Here is a 17,733-nt window from a genome sequence, read left to right as displayed (position 1 = left end):
GCAAACCGAATCAGACCAACTCCTTCAACTAATGACATCCCATCAACAACGTGTTGGTTTTCCAAAGACAAATGTGTTTTCTGTCTACTAAAATACTATGAATAAAGGGTATTTTCTGTTGGTAATTAGTGTTTGTATCTGTAGGTATAGTGATGGATTGATGGATGATAAACATTTATAAGTAGTTTACGTTTCTCTCTTGAGTGTGTGTCTGGCTTTTATTTGTGTTACCTAGCTATGGATGGTCCTCTATAATAACCCACTTTATATGCTGAATAGGGTTATGGGGTGTGTGTGTGTGTGTGTACATGTTGTTTTGGCTCCTCTGTGTGTGTATGTGTGTGTGTATGTGTACGTGTGTGTGTGTACGTCTGTGTCTGTGTGTGTGTGTGTGTGTCTGTGTGTGTGTCTGTGTCTGTGTGTGTGTATGTGTACGTTTGTGTGTGTACGTCTGTGTCTGTGTGTGTGTGTGTGTCTGTGTGTGTGTGTGTGTGTGTGTGTGTGTGTCTGTGTGTGTACGTGTGTCTGTGTGTGTACGTCTGTGTCTGTGTGTGTACGTCTGTGTCTGTGTGTGTGTGTGTGTGTGTGTGTGTGTGTGTGTGTGTGTGTGTGTGTGTGTGTGTGTGTGTGTGTGTGTGTGTGTGTGTGTGTGTGTGTGTGTGTGTGTGTGTGTGTGTGTGTGTCTGTGTGTGTGTGTGTGTGTGTCTGTGTGTGTACGTGTCCTCTCTCCTTTCAGTAAGATCTTCAATCTTTTGCAGCGGAAGTGAAAGAGTGAACGTGAGAGAGTGAGAGAGAGAAGGGCCTTTCTACATGAGATATTAGTTCCAGTCAGTGTTGAGGTGAAAGGAGCATTTACAGCCAAACAAAAAGACACACGCCGACAAAAAGACAAACAGCACAGCACATCAGAGCCTCTTTCATGGCGATGTACCAAACACACGCTGTTATCTTCTATCTTTCACCCTCTTCCATTCTCTCTCCCTCTCCCTGGTTTGTAACTGTCATTCAGATTGATGAAGTTAAGATGGCTCCACGACCTTCAGGCTCCTCTCATGACCAGCCCTCTCACATGATAGAGTGGCGCGCACACACACACACACACACACACACACACACACACACACACACACACACACACACACACACACACACACACACACACACACACACACACACACACACACACACACACACACACACACACACACACACACACACACACACACACACACACACACACAATGAATAAGTAGCTAAAAAAATCCCATCCAGCAAACATGTTGAAGTCCTCCACAGTGTCTCATAAAAACAGCTCTGTGTGTATGTGTGTATGTGTGTGGGTGTGTATGTGTATGTGTGTGGGTGTGTGTTATTCCCATTGTAATATGTGACAGGCAGGATCTTTACAGATAACCACAAGAGGATGTTATGTCAAAACAGACATCCCGTCAAAATATATTCTCCTTCCTAAAACTGGGTCAATCACAGACAACTTCTAGAAAAAAAAATACTTTGGAGTGAAGCATTCCAATGTGTGTGTGTGTGGAGGGGGGGGATCCCAGTGGTTTCTGGGAGGGGGCCTCTGATATGGAAGGTATTTCTATATCAATCAGATCACATTGTGTTTTAGTATGTTTCATACTCCACCCACTTCACTGCACACACCATTTTGAGCTTGTCACTCACTGACAGAGAATCCCCACTGACGGGCAGCAACACGATCAAGAGAAAAGGAGCAGAGGGGGAGAGAGAAAAATAAAGAGACCGATGGAGAGGAGGGAGACAGAGAGCGAGAGACAGAAAGAGAGAGAGGAGGGAGACAGAGAGCGAGAGAGGAGGGAGACAGAGAGCGAGAGACAGAAAGAGAGAGAGGAGGGAGACAGAGAGCAAGAGACAGAAAGAGAGAGAGGAGGGAGATAGAGAGCAAGAGACAGAAAGAGAGAGAGGAGGGAGACAGAGAGCGAGAGACAGAAAGAGGGAGAGGAGGGAGACAGAGAGCAAGAGAGACAGAAAGAGAGAGAGGAGGGAGACAGAGAGTGAGAGACAGAAAGAGAGAGAGGAGGGAGACAGAGAGCAAGAGACAGAAAGAGAGAGAGGAGGGAGACAGAGAGCGAGAGACAGAAAGAGAGAGAGGAGGGAGACAGAGAGCAAGAGAGAGAAAGAGAGAGAGGAGGGAGACAGAGAGCAAGAGAGACAGAGAAAGACAGAGCAGCCAAGAGAGACAGAGAGGCAGAGAGAGACAGAGAGGCCGAGTGAGACAGAGAGACAGAGAGAGACAGAGAGGCCGAGTGAGACAGAGAGAGACAGACAGACAGAGAGAGACAGACAGACAGAGAGGCCGAGAGAAACAGAGAGGCCGAGAGAAACAGAGAATGAGAGACAGAGAGAGACAGAGAAGCCGAGAGAGACAGAGAGGCCGAGAGAGACAGAGACAGACAGAGAGAGACAGAGACAGACAGAGAGAGATAGAGAGAGACACAGAGAGAGACAGCGAGAGACACAGAGAGAGACAGCGAGAGAGACAGACAGAGTGACACAGAGAGAGAGACAGCGAGAGACAGAGACAGAAAGAAACACAGAGATAGAGACAGAGACAGAGACATAGAAAGAGAGACAGAGAGAGAGACAGAGAGAGACAGAGAGAGAGACAGAGAGCGAGACAGAGACAGAGACATAGAAAGAGAGACAGAGAGAGAGACAGAGAGAGACAGAGAGAGAGACAGAGAGCGAGACAGAGATAGACAGAAATAGAGGGAAAAGGATGAGAGACAGAGAGAGAGACAGAGAGACAAGAGAGAGTGACAGAGAGACAAGAGAGAGAGACAGAGAGACACAGAGAGACAGAAATAGAGGGAAAAGGATGTAGCGACAGAAAAAGGAAAGTAAAACGATAAGCTAGCCTCTTGTTAGATTCTGTTCATAACAATGTCTTACATTACAGAGTATAATAATTTGGTAGCGCCAAATAAAACACTGAAACATGACCCGTCTTCAGTTAAAGCCTGTCTCATTACTATCATCAAGGAGTTGGGAGAATCTATCTAAACACATCACTTCTGTACCAAGAGAAGAAGAAAGAGAGAGAGCGAGACAGGGGGGATAAAAGAGAGAGGGGGGGACGATGGATGAGGTTTCAGATGAAGGGAAGAAAGTGTTTAGTCTATTTGTTCAGCTGTACTCATGTTAGGACGTTTAGGGAACAGAAAATGTTATTGTTCGGGAGAATTCTTCTGACACACACACACACGCGCACACACATGCAGGGCAGGAAATGGTCAGTGACAGAGCTGCAGTAGCAGTGTGTGTGCGCGTACATGCAGGGCAGGAAGTGGTCAGTGACAGAGCTGCAGTAGCAGTGTGTGTGCGCGTACATGCAGGGCAGGAAGTGGTCAGTGACAGAGCTGCAGTAGCAGTGTGTGTGCGCGTACATGCAGGGCAGGAAGTGGTCAGTGACATGCCTGCACGCATGAGATTAGAGGTAGGTTTGGTCAGTAAAACAGAGCCAGATGTGCTGCAGAGCCTTCTAGCTGAGAAGTACTGTTGTCTGCACTGTTAATGCTACTGATCTACACATGACAATCACACACAGTCATTATTCTATTTGACTATGTAGAGAGGGAGAAAGAGAGAGATGGGGGAGAGGGAGAAAGAGAGAGATGGGGGAGAGGGAGAAAAAGAGATGGGGAGGGGGGAGAGATGGGGGAGAAAGAGAGATGGGGGGGAGGGAGATGGGGGAAAGAGAGAGATGGGGAGAGGGAGGAGATGGGGGAGAGGGAGAAAGAGAGAGATGGGGAGATGGGGGAGAGGGAGAAAGAGAGAGATGGGGAGAGGGAGAAAGAGAGATGGGGGAGAGGGAGAAAGAGAGAGATGGGGGAGAGGGAGAAAGAGAGAGATGGGGGAGAGGGAGAAAGAGAGAGATGGGGGAGGGAGAGAGAGATGGGGAGAGGGAGAGAGAGATGGGGGAGAGAAAAGAGGAGATGGGGGAAGGGAGAGAGAGATGGGGGAGGGAGAGAGAGATGGGGGAGAGAGGAGAGAGAGAGATGGGGAGATGGGGGGAGAAAGAGAGAGATGGGGGAGAGGGAGAAAGAGAGAGATGGGGGAGAGGGAGAAAGAGAGAGATGGGAGAGAGAGGGAGAAAGAGAGAGATGGGGGAGAGGGAGAAAGAGAGAGATGGGGAGAGGGAGAGGGGAGAGGGAGAGAGAGGAGAGGAGAAGAGAGAGATGGGGAGAGGGAGAAAGAGAGAGAGAGAGATGGGGAGAGGGAGAAAGAGAGAGATGGGGGAGAGGGAGATGGGGGAGAGGGAGAAAGAGATGGGGGAGAGGGAGAAAGGAGAGAGAGGGAGAAAGAGAGAGATGGGGGAGAGGGAGAAAGAGAGAGATGGGGGAGAGGGAGAAAGAGAGAGATGGGGGAGAGGGAGAAAGAGAGAGAGGGGAGAGGGATGGGGGAGAAGAGAGAGATGGGGAGAGGGAAAGAGAGAGATGGGGAGAGGGAGAAAGAGAGAGGGGAGAGGGAGAAAGAGAGAGATGGGGGAGAGGGAGAAAGAGAGAGATGGGGGGAGAGGGAGAGAGGGAAGAGAGATGGGGAGAGGGAGAGAGAGGATGGAGGAGATGGGGAGAGGGAGGAGAGATGGGGAGAGGGGGGAGAGGGAGAAAGAGAGAGATGGGGAGAAAAGAGATGGGGGGAGGGAGAGATGGGAGAGAGGGAGAGATGGGGGAGAGGGAGAAAGAGAGAGATGGGGAGAGGGAGAAAGGGAGAGAGAGATGGGGAGAGAGGGAGAAAGAGAGAGATGGGGGAGAGGGAGAAAGAGAGAGATGGGGGAGAGGGAGAAAGAGAGAGATGGGGAGAGGGAGAGATGGGGGGAGGGAGAGAGAGATGGGGGAGAGGGAGAGGGAAGAGAGAGATGGGGGAGGGGAGATGGGGGAGAAAGAGAGAGATGGGGAGAGGGAGAAAGAGAGAGATGGGGGAGAGGGAGAAAGAGAGAGATGGGGGAGAGGGAGAAAGAGAGAGATGGGGAGAGGGAGAAAGAGAGAGATGGGGGAGAGGGAGAAAGAGAGAGAGAGATGGGGGAGAGGGAGAAAGAGATGGGGGAGAGGGAGAAAAAGAGATGAGAGAGATGGGGGAGAGGGAGAAAGAGAGAGATGGGGAGAGGAGATGGGGGAAGGGAGAGAGATGGGGAGAGAGGGAGAAGAAAGAGAGATGGGGAGAGAGAGGAGAAAGAGAGAGATGGGGGAGAGGGAGAAAGAGAGAGATGGGGGAGAGGGATGGGAAAGAGAGAGATGGGGAGAGAGGAGAAGAAAAGAGAGATGGGGGAGAGGGAGGGGAGATGGGGGGAGAAAGAGAGAGATGGGGAGAGGGAGAAAGAGGGGGAGAGGGGGGAGAGGGAGAAAGAGAGAGATGGGGGAGGGGGAGGGAGAAAGAAGAGAGATGGGGGAGAGGGGGGAGAGGGAGAAAGAGAGAGATGGGAGAGGGAGAGAGGATGGGGGAGAGGGAGGAAGAGAGATGGGGGAGAGGGAGAAAGAGAGAGATGGGGGAGAGGGAGAGAGAGATGGGGGAGAGGGAGAAAGAGAGAGATGGGGAGAGGGAGAGAGAGAGATGGGGAGAGGGAGAAAGAGAGAGATGGGGGGAGAGGGAGAAAGAGAGAGATGGGGAGAGGGAGAAAGAGAGAGATGGGGAGAGGGAGAGAAAGAGAGAGATGGGGGAGATGGGGAGAGGGAGAGAAAGAGAGGGAGAGAGATGGGGGAGAGGGAGAAAGAGAGAGATGGGGGAGAGGGAGAAAGAGAGAGATGGGGGAGAGGGGGAAAGAGATGGGGGAGATGGGGAGATGGGGAGAGGGAGAAAAGAGAGATGGGGGAGAGGGGAGAAGAGAGAGGGGGAGGGAGAAAGAGGGAGAGGGAAAGAGAGAGATGGGGAGAGGGAGAGAGAGAGGAGAGGGAGAAAGAGAGAGATGGGGGAGAGGGAGAAAAGAGAGATGGGGAGAGGGAGAAAGAGAGAGATGGGGGAGAGGGAGAAAGAGAGAGATGGGGGAGAGGGAGAAAGAGAGAGATGGGGAAAGAGAGGGGAGAAGAGAGAGATGGGGAGAGGGAAGAAAGAGAGAGATGAGGGAGAGAGAGGATGGGGAAGGGAGAAAGAGAGAGAGGGAGAAAGGAGGGGGAGAGATGGGGGGAGAAAGAGATGGGGAGAGGGAGATGGGGAGAGGGAGAAAGAGAGAGATGGGGGAGAGGGAGAAAAGAGAGGGGGAGAGGGAGAAAGAGAGAGATGGGGGAGATGGGGGGGAGAAAGAGAGAGATGGGGGGGGGAGAGATGGGGGAGAGGAGAAAGAGAGAGATGGGGGAGAGGGAGAAAGAGAGAGATGGGGGGAGAGGGAGAGATGGGGGAAAGAGATGGGGAGAGAGAGAGATGGGGGAGAGGGAGAAAGAGAGAGATGGGGGAGAGGGAGAAAAGAGAGAGAGGGGAGAGAGGATGGGGAGAGGGAGAAGAGAGAGATGGGGGATGGGGGAGGGAGAAAAGAGAGAGATGGGGGAGAGGGAGAAAGAGAGAGATGGGGAGAGGGAGAAAGAGAGAGATGGGGGAGAGGGAGAAAGAGAGAGATGGGGAGAGGGAGAAAGAGAGAGATGGGGGAGGGAGAAAGAGAGAGATGGGGGGAGGAGGGAGAGAAGAGAGATGGGGGAGAGGGAGAAAGAGAGAGGGGGAGAGAAAGAGGAGATGGGGGAGAGGGAGAAAAAGAGATGGGGGAGAGAGAAAGAGAGAGATGGGGGAGAGGGAGAAAGAGAGAGATGGGGGAGAGGGAGAAAGAGAGAGATGGGGGAGAGGGGGAGAGGGAGAAAGAGAGAGATGGGGGAGAGGGAGAAAGAGAAGAGAGGGAGAAAGAGAGATGGGGAGAGGGAGAGAGATGGGGGAGAGGGAGAAAGAGAGAGATGGGGAGAGAGGGAGAGGGAGAAAGAGAGAGATGGGGGAGAGGGAAGAGAGAGATGGGGGAGATGGGGAGAGGGAGGGAGATGGGGGAAGGAAGAGATGGGGGAGAGATGGGGGAGAGGGAGAGAGATGGGGAGAGGGAGAGAGAGATGGGGAGAGGGAGAAAGAGAGAGATGGGGAGAGGGAGAGAGAGAGATGGGGGAGGGAGGGAGAAAGAGAGAGATGGGGAGAGGAGATGGGGGAAGAGAGAGATGGGGAGAGGGAGAAAAGAGAGATGGGGGAGGGAGGAAGAGAGATGGGGGAGAGGGAGAAGAGAGAGAGAGAGATGGGGAGAGGGAGGAAGAGAGATGGGGAGAGAGGAGATGGGGGAGAGGGAGAAAGAGATGGGGGAGAGGGAGGAAAGAGATGGGGGAGGGGGAGAGGGAGATGGGGAAGAGATGGGGAGAGATGGGGAGATGGGGAGGAAGAGAGAGATGGGGAGAGGGAAAGAGAGAGATGGGGGAGATGGGGGAGGGAAAGAGAGAGATGGGGGAGAGGGAGAAAGAGAGAGAGAGGGAGAAGGGAGAAAGGGAGATGGGGGAGAGGGAGAAAGAGAGAGATGGGGGGATGGGGGAGGGAGATGGGGGAGAGGGAGAGAGAGATGGGGGAGAGAGATGGGGGAGAGGGGAAGAGAGAGAGAGAGATGGGGAGAGGGAGAAAGAGAGAGATGGGAGAGAGGGAGAAAGAGAGAGATGGGGGGAGAGGGAGAAGAGAGAGGGAGAGGGGGGAGATGGGGGAGAGGGAGAAAGAGGAGAGGGGGAGGAAGAGATGGGGGAGAGGGAGATGGGGGAAGAGAGAGATGGGGAGAGGGAGAAAGAGAGAGATGGGGAGAGGGGAAGAGAGATGGGGGAGAGAGGAGGGAAAGAGAGATGGAGGGAGAGGAGAGAGAGAGGGAGAAAGGGAGAGAGAGATGGGAGAGGGAGGAAGAGAGATGGGGAGAAAGAGAGAGAGGAGAGAGAGAGAGGGATGAGGGAGAGAGATGGGGGAGAGGGAGAAAGAGAGATGGGGGAGAGGGAGAAAGAGAGAGATGGGGAGAGGGAGAAAGGAGATGGGGGGAGGGGAGAAAGAGAGAGAGATGGGGGAGAGGGAGAAAAGAGAGATGGGGGAGGGAGGAGAGATGGGGGAGAGGGAGAGATGATGGGGAGAGGGAGAAAGAGAGAGATGGGGGAGAGGGAGAAAGAGAGAGATGGGGAGAGGGAGAAAAGAGAGATGGGGGAGATGGGAGATGGGGAGAGGGAGAAAGAGAGAGATGGGGGAGAGGGAGAAAGAGAGAGATGGGGAGAGGGAGAAAGAGAGAGAGATGATGGGGGAGAGGGAGAAAGAGAGATGGGGGAGAGGGAGAAAGAGAGAGATGGGGAGAGGGAGAAAAGAGAGAGATGGGGGAGAGGGAGAAAGAGAGAGATGGGGGAGAGGAGAAAGGGAGATGGGGGAGAGGGAGAAAAGAGAGATGGGGAGAGGGAGAGAAAGAGAGAGATGGGGAGAGGGAGAAAAGAGAGAGATGGGGGAGAGGGAGAAAGAGAGAGATGGGGAGAGGGATGGGGGAAGGGAGAAAGAGAGATGGGGAAAGAGAGAGATGGGGAGAGGGAAGAGAGATGGGGAGAGGGAGATGGGGGAAGAGAGATGGGGGAGAGGGAAGAGAGAGAGATGGGGGAGAGAGGGAGAAGATAGATGGGAAAAGAGAGATGGGGGAGAGGGGAAGAGAGATGGGGGAGAGGGGGAAGATGGGGGAGAGAGATGGGGGAGAGAGGGAGGAAGAGAGATGGGGAGAGAGGAGGAAGAGAGATGGGAGAGAGAGGGAGGAAGATGGGGAGAGGGAGAAAGAGAGAGATGGGGAGGGAGGGGAGGGGAGAGATGGGGGAGAGGGAGGGGAGAGGGGGAGGAGAGAGATGGGGGAGAGGGAGAAAGAGAGAGATGGGGAGAGAGGAGAAGAGAGAGATGGGGGAGGGAGGAAGAGAGATGGGGAGAGGGAGGAAGAGAGATGGGGGAGAGGGGAAGAGAGATGGGGGGAGAGGGGGAGAGGATGGGGGAAGAGAGATGGGGAGAGGGAGGAAGAGAGATGGGGAGAGGGAGGGGGAGGGAAAGAGAGAGATGGGGAGAGGGAGAGAGAGATGGGGAGAGGGAGAAGAGAGATGGGGAGAGGGAGAGAGAGGAAGAGAGATGGGGGGGAGGGGGGGGAGATGGGGGAAGAGAGATGGGGATGGGGAGTGGGATGGGGAGTGGGAGGAAGAGAGATGGGGGAGAGGGAGGGGGAGATGGGAGGAAGAGAGATGGGATGGGGAGAGGAGGAAGAGAGAGAGAGGAGGGAGGAAGAGAGATGGGGGAGAGGGAGGAAGAGAGATGGGGAGAGGGAGGAAGAGAGATGGGGGAGAGGGAGAGGAAGAGAGATGGGGGAGATGGGGGGGAAGAGAGATGGGGGAGAGGGAGGAAGAGAGATGGGGGAGAGGGGGAAGAGAGATGGGGAGAGGGAGGAAGAGAGATGGGGAGTGGGGGGAGAGAGAGATGGGGAGAGGGAGGAAGAGAGATGGGGAGAGGGAGGAAGAGAGATGGGGGAGGGGAAGAGAGATGGGGAGAGGGAGGAAGAGAGATGGGGAGAGGGAGGAAGAGAGATGGGGGGGAGAGGGAGGAAGAGAGATGGGGGAGAGGGAGGAAGAGAGATGGGGGAGAGGGAGGAAGACAAAAGGTGAAAAAGAGAGCGGGAAATAAAACATGTGTTTCTCTCCTCTGTGTTACCTTCCTGCCAGCAGCCCTGCGTGTGTCAGTGAGTGTGTTGTTGGCCCGCACCAGATCCTGACTCTGCTGTAAAACCTGGTCCTGGAGATGCTGACACTGATCTCTCTCCTTACCCAGACCGATCTTCAACTTATCCAGCTCTACTGACAGAGTACACACCCTGTCCTCACTAACCAGGAGCTGGGAGGTGCAGAGACAGAGAGGGGGAGAGAGAGAGGCGAGAGAAATAGAGCGAGAGAGAGCGAGAGGGAGAGAGAGTGAGAGAGAGGAATAGAGGGACAAAGAAAGAAGGAGGATCTTAAAAACATTTAAAATCAAATCAAATTGTATTTGTCACATGCTTACTTACAAGACCTTTAAAAAATGTAGCTGCATTGTTGTTTAATTTTTTTTTAAAGAAAAAAAAAGTAACAAATAATGAAAGAGCAGCAATAAAATAACAATAGCGAGGCTAAATACAGGGGGTACCGGTACTGGGTCAATGTGCGCGGACACTGGTTATATTGAGGTAATTGAGGTAATGTGTACATGTAGGTAGAGTTAATAAAGTGGCTATGCATAGATAATAACAGAGAGCAGCAGCAGTGTAAAGGGAGGGGCAATGCAAATAGTCTGGGTAGCCATTTGATTAGATGTTCAGGAATCTTACGGCTTGAGGGTAGAAGCTGTTTAGAAGCCTCTTGGATCGAGACTTGGCTCTCCAGTATCGCTTGCCGTGCGGTAGCAGAGAGAACAGTCTATGACTGGGGTGGCTGGAGTCTTTGACTATTTTTAGGGCCTTCCTCTGACACCGCCTGGTATAGAGGTCCTGCATGGCAGGAACTTGGCCCCAGTGATGTACTGAGCGGTACACACTACCATCTGTAGTGCCTTGTGGTCGGAGGCGGAGCAGTTGCATTACCAGGCAGTGATGCAACCAGTCAGGATGCCCTCGATGGTGTAGCTGTAGAACGTTTTGAGGATCTGAGGACCCATTCCAAATGTTTTCAGTCTCCTGAGGGGGAATAGGTTTTGTCGTGTCCTCTTTATGACTGTCTTGGTGTTCTTAGACCATGTTAGTTTGTTGGTGATGTGGACACCAAGGAACTTGAAGCTCTCAACCTGCTCTACTACAGCCCTGTCGATGAGAATGGGGGCATGCTCTGTCATCCTTCTCCTGTAGTCCACAATCATCTACTTTAGCCTTGATCACATTAAGGGAGAGGTTGTTGTCCCGGTACCAAACGGCCAAGTCTCTGACCTCCTCCCTATAGGCTGTCTCATCATTGTCAGTGATCAGGCCTACCACTGCTGTGTCATCGGCAAACTTAAAGATGGTGTTGAAGTTGTGTCTGACCGTGTAGTCATGAGTGAACAGGGAGTACAGGAGGGGACTGAGCACGCAGCCCTGAGGGGGCCCTGTGTTGAGGATCAGTGTGGCAGATTTGTTGTTACCTACCCTTACCACCTGGGGTTGTCCCGTCAGGAAGTCCAGGATCCAGTAGCAGAAGGAGGTTTTTAATCCCATGTTTTTGAACGCTGAGCTGTAGTCAATGAATAGCATTGTCACGTAGGTGATCCTTTTGGCCAGGTGGGAAAGGGCAGTGTGGAGTGCAATAAAGATGGCATCATCTGTGGATTTGTTAGGGCGGTATGCAAATTGGACTGGGTCTAGGGTTTCTGGAATAATGGTGTGGATGTGAGCCACGACCAGCCTGTCAAAGCAATTCATGGCTACAGACGTGAGGGTCGGTAGAGGATAGCAGCAACATTATGTACAAAATAAGTTACAAACAATGCAAAAAAAATGAACTAAATAATTGGTTGGGAGCAAGTAAAACGTCAGCCATCCTCTCCAGTGCCGTTCTACATGACAATGACTAGCAGTTGTTGCAGTGATGTTGGAGGTCCGGTGGGAACAGTTTGACTGGCCCAATAAAGAGCTGTGTTGGTGCTAGTTAAGCCCAGTCCAAGACCTCTAGCTGGGTTAGGAAGCTAATCACTGTATTACTCTCTCTGCATGGAATGATGCCAGTCAGCTTGTCTAAAGTAGGAATTGACTACAACCCACTATTGTCCATACACTAGTGCAAATGTGTTAAACTCATTCCATGGAGGGCCTAGTGTCTGATAGATTTTGTTTTTTCCTTTCAATTAAGAACCTAGACAATCAGGTGATTGGAGTTCCTTACTAATTAGTGACCTGAATTCATCAATCAAGTGCAAGGGAAGAGCGAAAACCAGCAGAAACTCGGCCCTTCGTTGAACGAGTTTGACGCATGTGCACTCGTGTATAGTGCAGGAGTATTCAAATCCTACTCTGGAGATCCGGAGCCTGTTGGTTTTCTGTTCTACCTGATAATACATTGCACCCATCTGGTGTCCCAGGTCTAAACCAGTCCTTGATTAGAGGGTAACAATTTTAAAAAGCAGTGGAACTGGCTTCGAGGTCAGAACAGGAAATGTTTATCAAGTTATACCATTGTCTTACATCAGATCACATCACTCCTACGCAAAACTCGTCCCTCAACCAATCTATCTTTGAGGACATGGAACTCATCTCCAAAATTCTAGATTTTGCTTCTAGAGCACGCTCCTGGTAGTTATGACGCACTGGCAAAAAATGTTCCAGCTAGCAGCTTAATGCAAGCTTGTTTGAATGGCCATACGGTAGCCAGTTCGCCATCTTGTTGATGAGGTTGTAAGGCACCAAAGTTATAGGGCTGTTGGTTCTCAGAAATCAGCATGTATCTGATATCTGGCACTGTGCCTCGCTACTTTGTAACATTTGGCCAACACAATAACATGACAGAGAACAGTCAGCTGTGCTGTAAAACTTGGAGCACTAATCACGGCTGAACAGATAACTAATTTGTGCATTACAACTTCAGCTAGCAAGAGGAAGTATTCATCATTGACTGTGTAAACAGGCATTGTTAGAGTCTGCATTTCATTTCATATGGATTGATTTGAAACTGGTTCTGCCAGCAAGCAGACACTAATGTGTTAGCTAGCTAATTTTCGTGTACATTTTCAGATTTCATAAATACTGACACTACCACTAAAAAAACACCTTAGCTAGATGTAGAATTAGGTAGTTAAGACTTGCTCGCAAAAACAAAAACGTCAATATTAGCTACAGCTTTATAGTTTTGGGCAAGATTAACTCTGACCCTTTAGAGGAAGAAAGGGGAATTCAGTGGAGGATGTCACCCTGGTAACGTTTCGAATAGGACAGCATATTGTAGCCGGACTTCTTTTTAGCTATCCCATGAGTGTTTGTGAGTTATCAGACATCTAATGTTGTCATTCATTACTGTATCGCCATTATACAGACAGAGAGAGAGAGATTCCCTCTATATCTAAGTTATATCGAAATCAGCAAAGTAGGTCCTTCATTTGAACAGGGACCAAATCCTCAATGGAGGTAAGATGGATGAAATTATAGAATTATTAAATATGGAGAGAAGGAGGAGGTGATTAAGGGTAGAGGAAAATAGAAATGAGCAGAATTCCCTGTCGCCCTTCACTGATTTGATTAAAAAAAGGGGACACTGGTTTAGTGCGCGTGTGTGTTACCTTGTTCTTTAGCGTGTCCAGGTTTTGTCGGAGGTGTGTGTTGTCGTGTGTTAGCTGGTGTGTGTGTTGTTCCTTCATACTGAGGGTTCTCTTTAGTGAGTCCTGAGTGGCCTTCAGAGCAGACAGGTCCTGCTTCATGTGTCTCAGCATCTCCCCACGCTCATTCACCTACACACACACACACACACACACACACACACACACACACACACACACACACACACACACACACACACACACACACACACACACACACACACACACACACACACACACACACACACACACACACACACACACACACAAGTCAGAGGTTAGCTAGCTGCACACTCAGACCCACAGAGACTATAGTAGTAGACCAGACAGAGGTTGCACTCCTGGTGTGTGTTCATTGTCTGTCTAGCCTCCTCCTCCCATAGCTAATCTAACACAGAGCTCATGCAACACTGTAATTAATTTGACTTGGCTAGCAGCATCCAGCAGCAGACAGACTGGAGCTCCCAGTTACAGACTGACAGAGAAAGTTTCATTATCACTGTGACTGATCACTGAGCACCAGCCAAAACACACAGGAAAGAGGCACACACACCTCTTCCACAGATTTATTCTGAGCCAGTGTGAGTCTCCCCAGTTCTCTGCTCATCTCCTCCAGTAGTGTCGTCTGAGTCTGCACCTCTGTCTTAGCAGCCACACAACTCTCCTCAGCCTCCTTCAGAGAAGTCTTTAGTGTAAAGATCTGGAAGACAACATCGATCATGAAAATACATTCTATTTACATATTCTATTCTAACATTTCTACTGAGATATGAGAGAGCAAAATAACAAAAACTAAGATCAGATCTGTTGTTTTCTTGAAGATATGATGAACGTTGACATGCATTGGCCATAGTACTATAGTGATGACAGTAAAGTTGTGTTGTAACATGCCTTGTTAGTGGCATTCTCCAGCTGACTGTCTCTGTCCTGTAGCTGCATCCTCAGAGACTGGAGAATACCCTCTGTACTCCTCAACTAGAGGGAGAGAGAGAGTTAGGGGTAAACACACAAATGCACACACACCAGTGTGTGCGTTTGTGTGTGTGTGTGCGTGCGCACCAAGGTTGGGATCAATATAATTTCAAAAAGTAAACGAAATTCCAATTCCACATTTCCCTCATTGAAAACCATTGAGGAGAACTGGAATTTCAGTGTACTTCTGAAATTGAAATGGTATTGATCCCAACCCTGGTGCACACGCACGCACACACACACACCTCCAGTGTGAGTATTTCCTGTTGGTTGTGTGAGGTGAGTGACGCTATAACTCCTTCAGCTGCTCCTCCAACACGCACGCACGCACGCACGCACGCACGCACGCACGCACGCACGCACGCACGCACACACGCACACACACACACACACACACACACGCACGCACGCACGCACGCACGCACACGCACACACACGCACGCACGCACACGCACGCACGCACGCACGCACACACACACACACACACACACACACACACACACACACACACACACACGCACACACACGCACTCACGCACACACACACACACACACACACGCACTCACACACGCACTCACACACACACGCACTCACACACACACTCACACACACACACACAATAAAAACACATCCTTAGTTACAAATACTTACTTACTAGGAATATACATGTGAAAACCCTATTCTCTATACAGAAAGAGCTGAATTTGCCTAGGTTTGAACCTGCTTTCGACTGACCACATTCACAATACTTACTTACTTCTGTCAAGGTCTTTATAACTATCAGAAGAAAACTGGAACCTTTTTAGCTTTAACTCTGATTCTGTTACATCACTCATCCATATCAATACTGCCTTTGATGATACGGCCAAAGTCATTTCCCTCATCTTAAATCCAGCACATCCAAATTATTAAAACTTCACATTTCCCAATCTCAGGTCTCAATTCTCTGAAGGCATAGGCAGGAAGTTGGGAACTCCCAAAAGAATATGAGATTTGTGAATTTGTTCAAACGAAGGTGCTTAAATGTGAACGATCATATTATCTAGCCTCTATGGAGAGAGAGACCAATCTGAGGAGGACTAGAATGGACTCATTACTTCTGCAATCAAAGTGGGTTCCCACCTTCCCTTTCCTCTCTTCCTCCCTCTCCTTTTCTTTCACTGTCCTACGTTCTCTCTATCAAAGTGGGTTCCCACCTTCCCTTTCCTCTCTTCCTCCCTCTCCTTTTCTTTCACTGTCCTACGTTCTCTCTATCAAAGTGGGTTCCCACCTCCCCTTTCCTCTCTTCCTCCCTCTCCTTTTCTTTCACTGTCCTACGTTCTCTCTATCAAAGTGGAGGAGGAGGAGGAGAGCGGCTTGGGCAAATCCTTGATTGGCTGAAGTCTATCCTGTATTTAGGATTAAAATGAATAGGTAGAGAACAATGTGTGGGTTAGAAAGAAAGAGAGAGAGAGGGGGAGAGGGAGAGAAAGAGAGAGAGAGGGGGAGAGGGAGAGAGAGAGGGGGGGGGACAAAGAGACAGAGAGAGAGATAGACAGAAAGAGAGGGGGTGACCAATATAATTGAATTAAGAAGGTTTGAAGCCAGAACATTTCTATAAGCAGTTAGAAGTATGAGGCGAGAACAAGCAGAGATACAATTACCATCTAATAAAAAAAGAGATTAGAAACTCACTGAGTAGGGTTATGTCTACCCACGGGACATCCTTCATGTGACCTTTCTCAGTTCCGAAGTGAGATACACTGTATACGGCTGCTCTTATTCAGACTGTCAGACACAACACGCAGTGCGTAGGCGCACACCATCAGATAATAAAGAAACAGTTGAGATGGGAAGCTGCTGCTACAGTCAATTCATTAAGTAATTTGTCTAATGAGCTCTTTAGAGCTGCTTTTGGCAGCAGATAGGAATTCATTAACATGGCTAATTGAATTAAACAGGTGCTGATTTCACAGCTGCTTTGCGTTCATGAACACACTGTTGAGATGGAACTACAGGTGGTGTGTGTGTGAGGGAGAGAGCGTATGACGGGTGGAGCGGGTGAGTGCTTGTCTTTGATGGTCTCTCTCAATGGAACCTTGGCACTCAACCAAAAACCAAATGATATGCAGATCAAGTGGTGTGTGTGCTCCTGCTTCTCGCTGAGTGTGTGTGTGTATACATGTGCTTGAGCTTCAATGGAGCCTGTATGCCCTTGAGATAAACACATGGCATATTAGTAAACACTAAATATGACCTATTGTCTACGGCATGGTCTATGGAGATGAGATGGAGTATTGTTGTGTTGAATATACATTAGAGAGACAGCTGGCTGAACCGCATTGGAATCAATTCCATTTCAGTCAGTTCAGGAGACTTGAGGAGATAGAAAATAATGTGCACTTTTCAAAGAGTACTTTTCAACCTCTGAATTACCTGAATTGAATCGACCCCAAAACTCTCTCTCGTCTTTCTCTCTCTCACCTGATCCCTGGCAGATGTGTGTTTCTCCCTCACATTATTCAGGTCTTCGGTTATCCGTTTCATTCCTTCTTCCTTCTCCTCCAGTCTCCTCCCATACTCATCACTCAGTTCGGTCCTCACCTCCACCATTTTGGCCTCTGCCTGAAACACAGTCGTACTCACACTCAGTATTACAGGCACCCACACTCAGTCACTGTCACACAGTAGGGTCTGAATTCCTGCCGCCATTTTATTTTGACAATTCAAATACGCTGTCACACAGTGAAAGAGAAATACTAAGCTCACAAAAACTTGATGATTTCGACAACTATTACAACGATGATCTAACTATGTAGCAGAGAAAGGAGAGATTAGACATTAGATATGGAACCTTGATATGAAACTAATCACACATCAGCATTGTACAAGATCTTCAGTTTCTTGGAAATTTCTCGCATAGAACAGCCTTCATTTCTTAGAACAAGAATAGACTGACAAGTTTCAGAAGAAAGTTCTTTGTTTCTGGCCATGTTGAGCCTTAATCGAACCCACAAATGCTGATGCTCCAGATACTCAACTAGTGTAAGGAAGGCCAGTTTAATTGCTTCTTTAATCAGGACAATAGTTTCCAGCTGGCCTAACATAATTGCAAAATGGTTTTCTAATGATCAATTAGCCTTTTAAAATGATAAACTTGGATTAGCTAACACAACGTGCCATTGGAACACAGGAGTGATGGTTGCTGATAATGGGCCTCTGTACGCCTATATAGATATTCCATTTAAAAAAATCTGCCATTACATTACATTTACATTTAAGTCATTTAGCAGACGCTCTTATCCAGAGCGACTTACAAATTGGTGCATTCACCTTATGACATCCAGTGGAACAGTCACTTTACAATAGTGCATCTAAATCTTAAAGGGGGGGGGGGGTGAGAGGGATTACTTATCCTATCCTAGGTATTCCTAGGTTTCCAGCTACAATAGTCATTTACAACATTAACAATGTCTACACTGTATTTCTGATGAATTTGATGTTAT

General features: G+C 49.4%; 1 protein-coding gene across 1 annotated transcript in view; it reads right to left on the bottom strand.

Moving 5' to 3' along the window:
- Positions 1–17,733, bottom strand: part of LOC123990403 (trichohyalin-like) — a 144,632-nt gene that overhangs the window by 66,491 nt on the left and 60,408 nt on the right. The window contains exons 8-12 of the mRNA XM_046290958.1: positions 16,712–16,852; positions 14,167–14,250; positions 13,829–13,975; positions 13,240–13,407; positions 9,682–9,861 (exon numbers count right to left, since the gene is read on the bottom strand). Coding sequence (XP_046146914.1) covers positions 9,682–9,861; positions 13,240–13,407; positions 13,829–13,975; positions 14,167–14,250; positions 16,712–16,852 — 720 coding nt within the window. The remainder of the gene's footprint in view (positions 1–9,681; positions 9,862–13,239; positions 13,408–13,828; positions 13,976–14,166; positions 14,251–16,711; positions 16,853–17,733) is intronic.

Source organism: Oncorhynchus gorbuscha, linkage group LG12, assembly GCF_021184085.1.
Source record: "Oncorhynchus gorbuscha isolate QuinsamMale2020 ecotype Even-year linkage group LG12, OgorEven_v1.0, whole genome shotgun sequence".
Classification (NCBI taxonomy): domain Eukaryota; kingdom Metazoa; phylum Chordata; class Actinopteri; order Salmoniformes; family Salmonidae; genus Oncorhynchus; species Oncorhynchus gorbuscha.
This window is presented reverse-complemented; position numbering and strand designations above follow the sequence as displayed.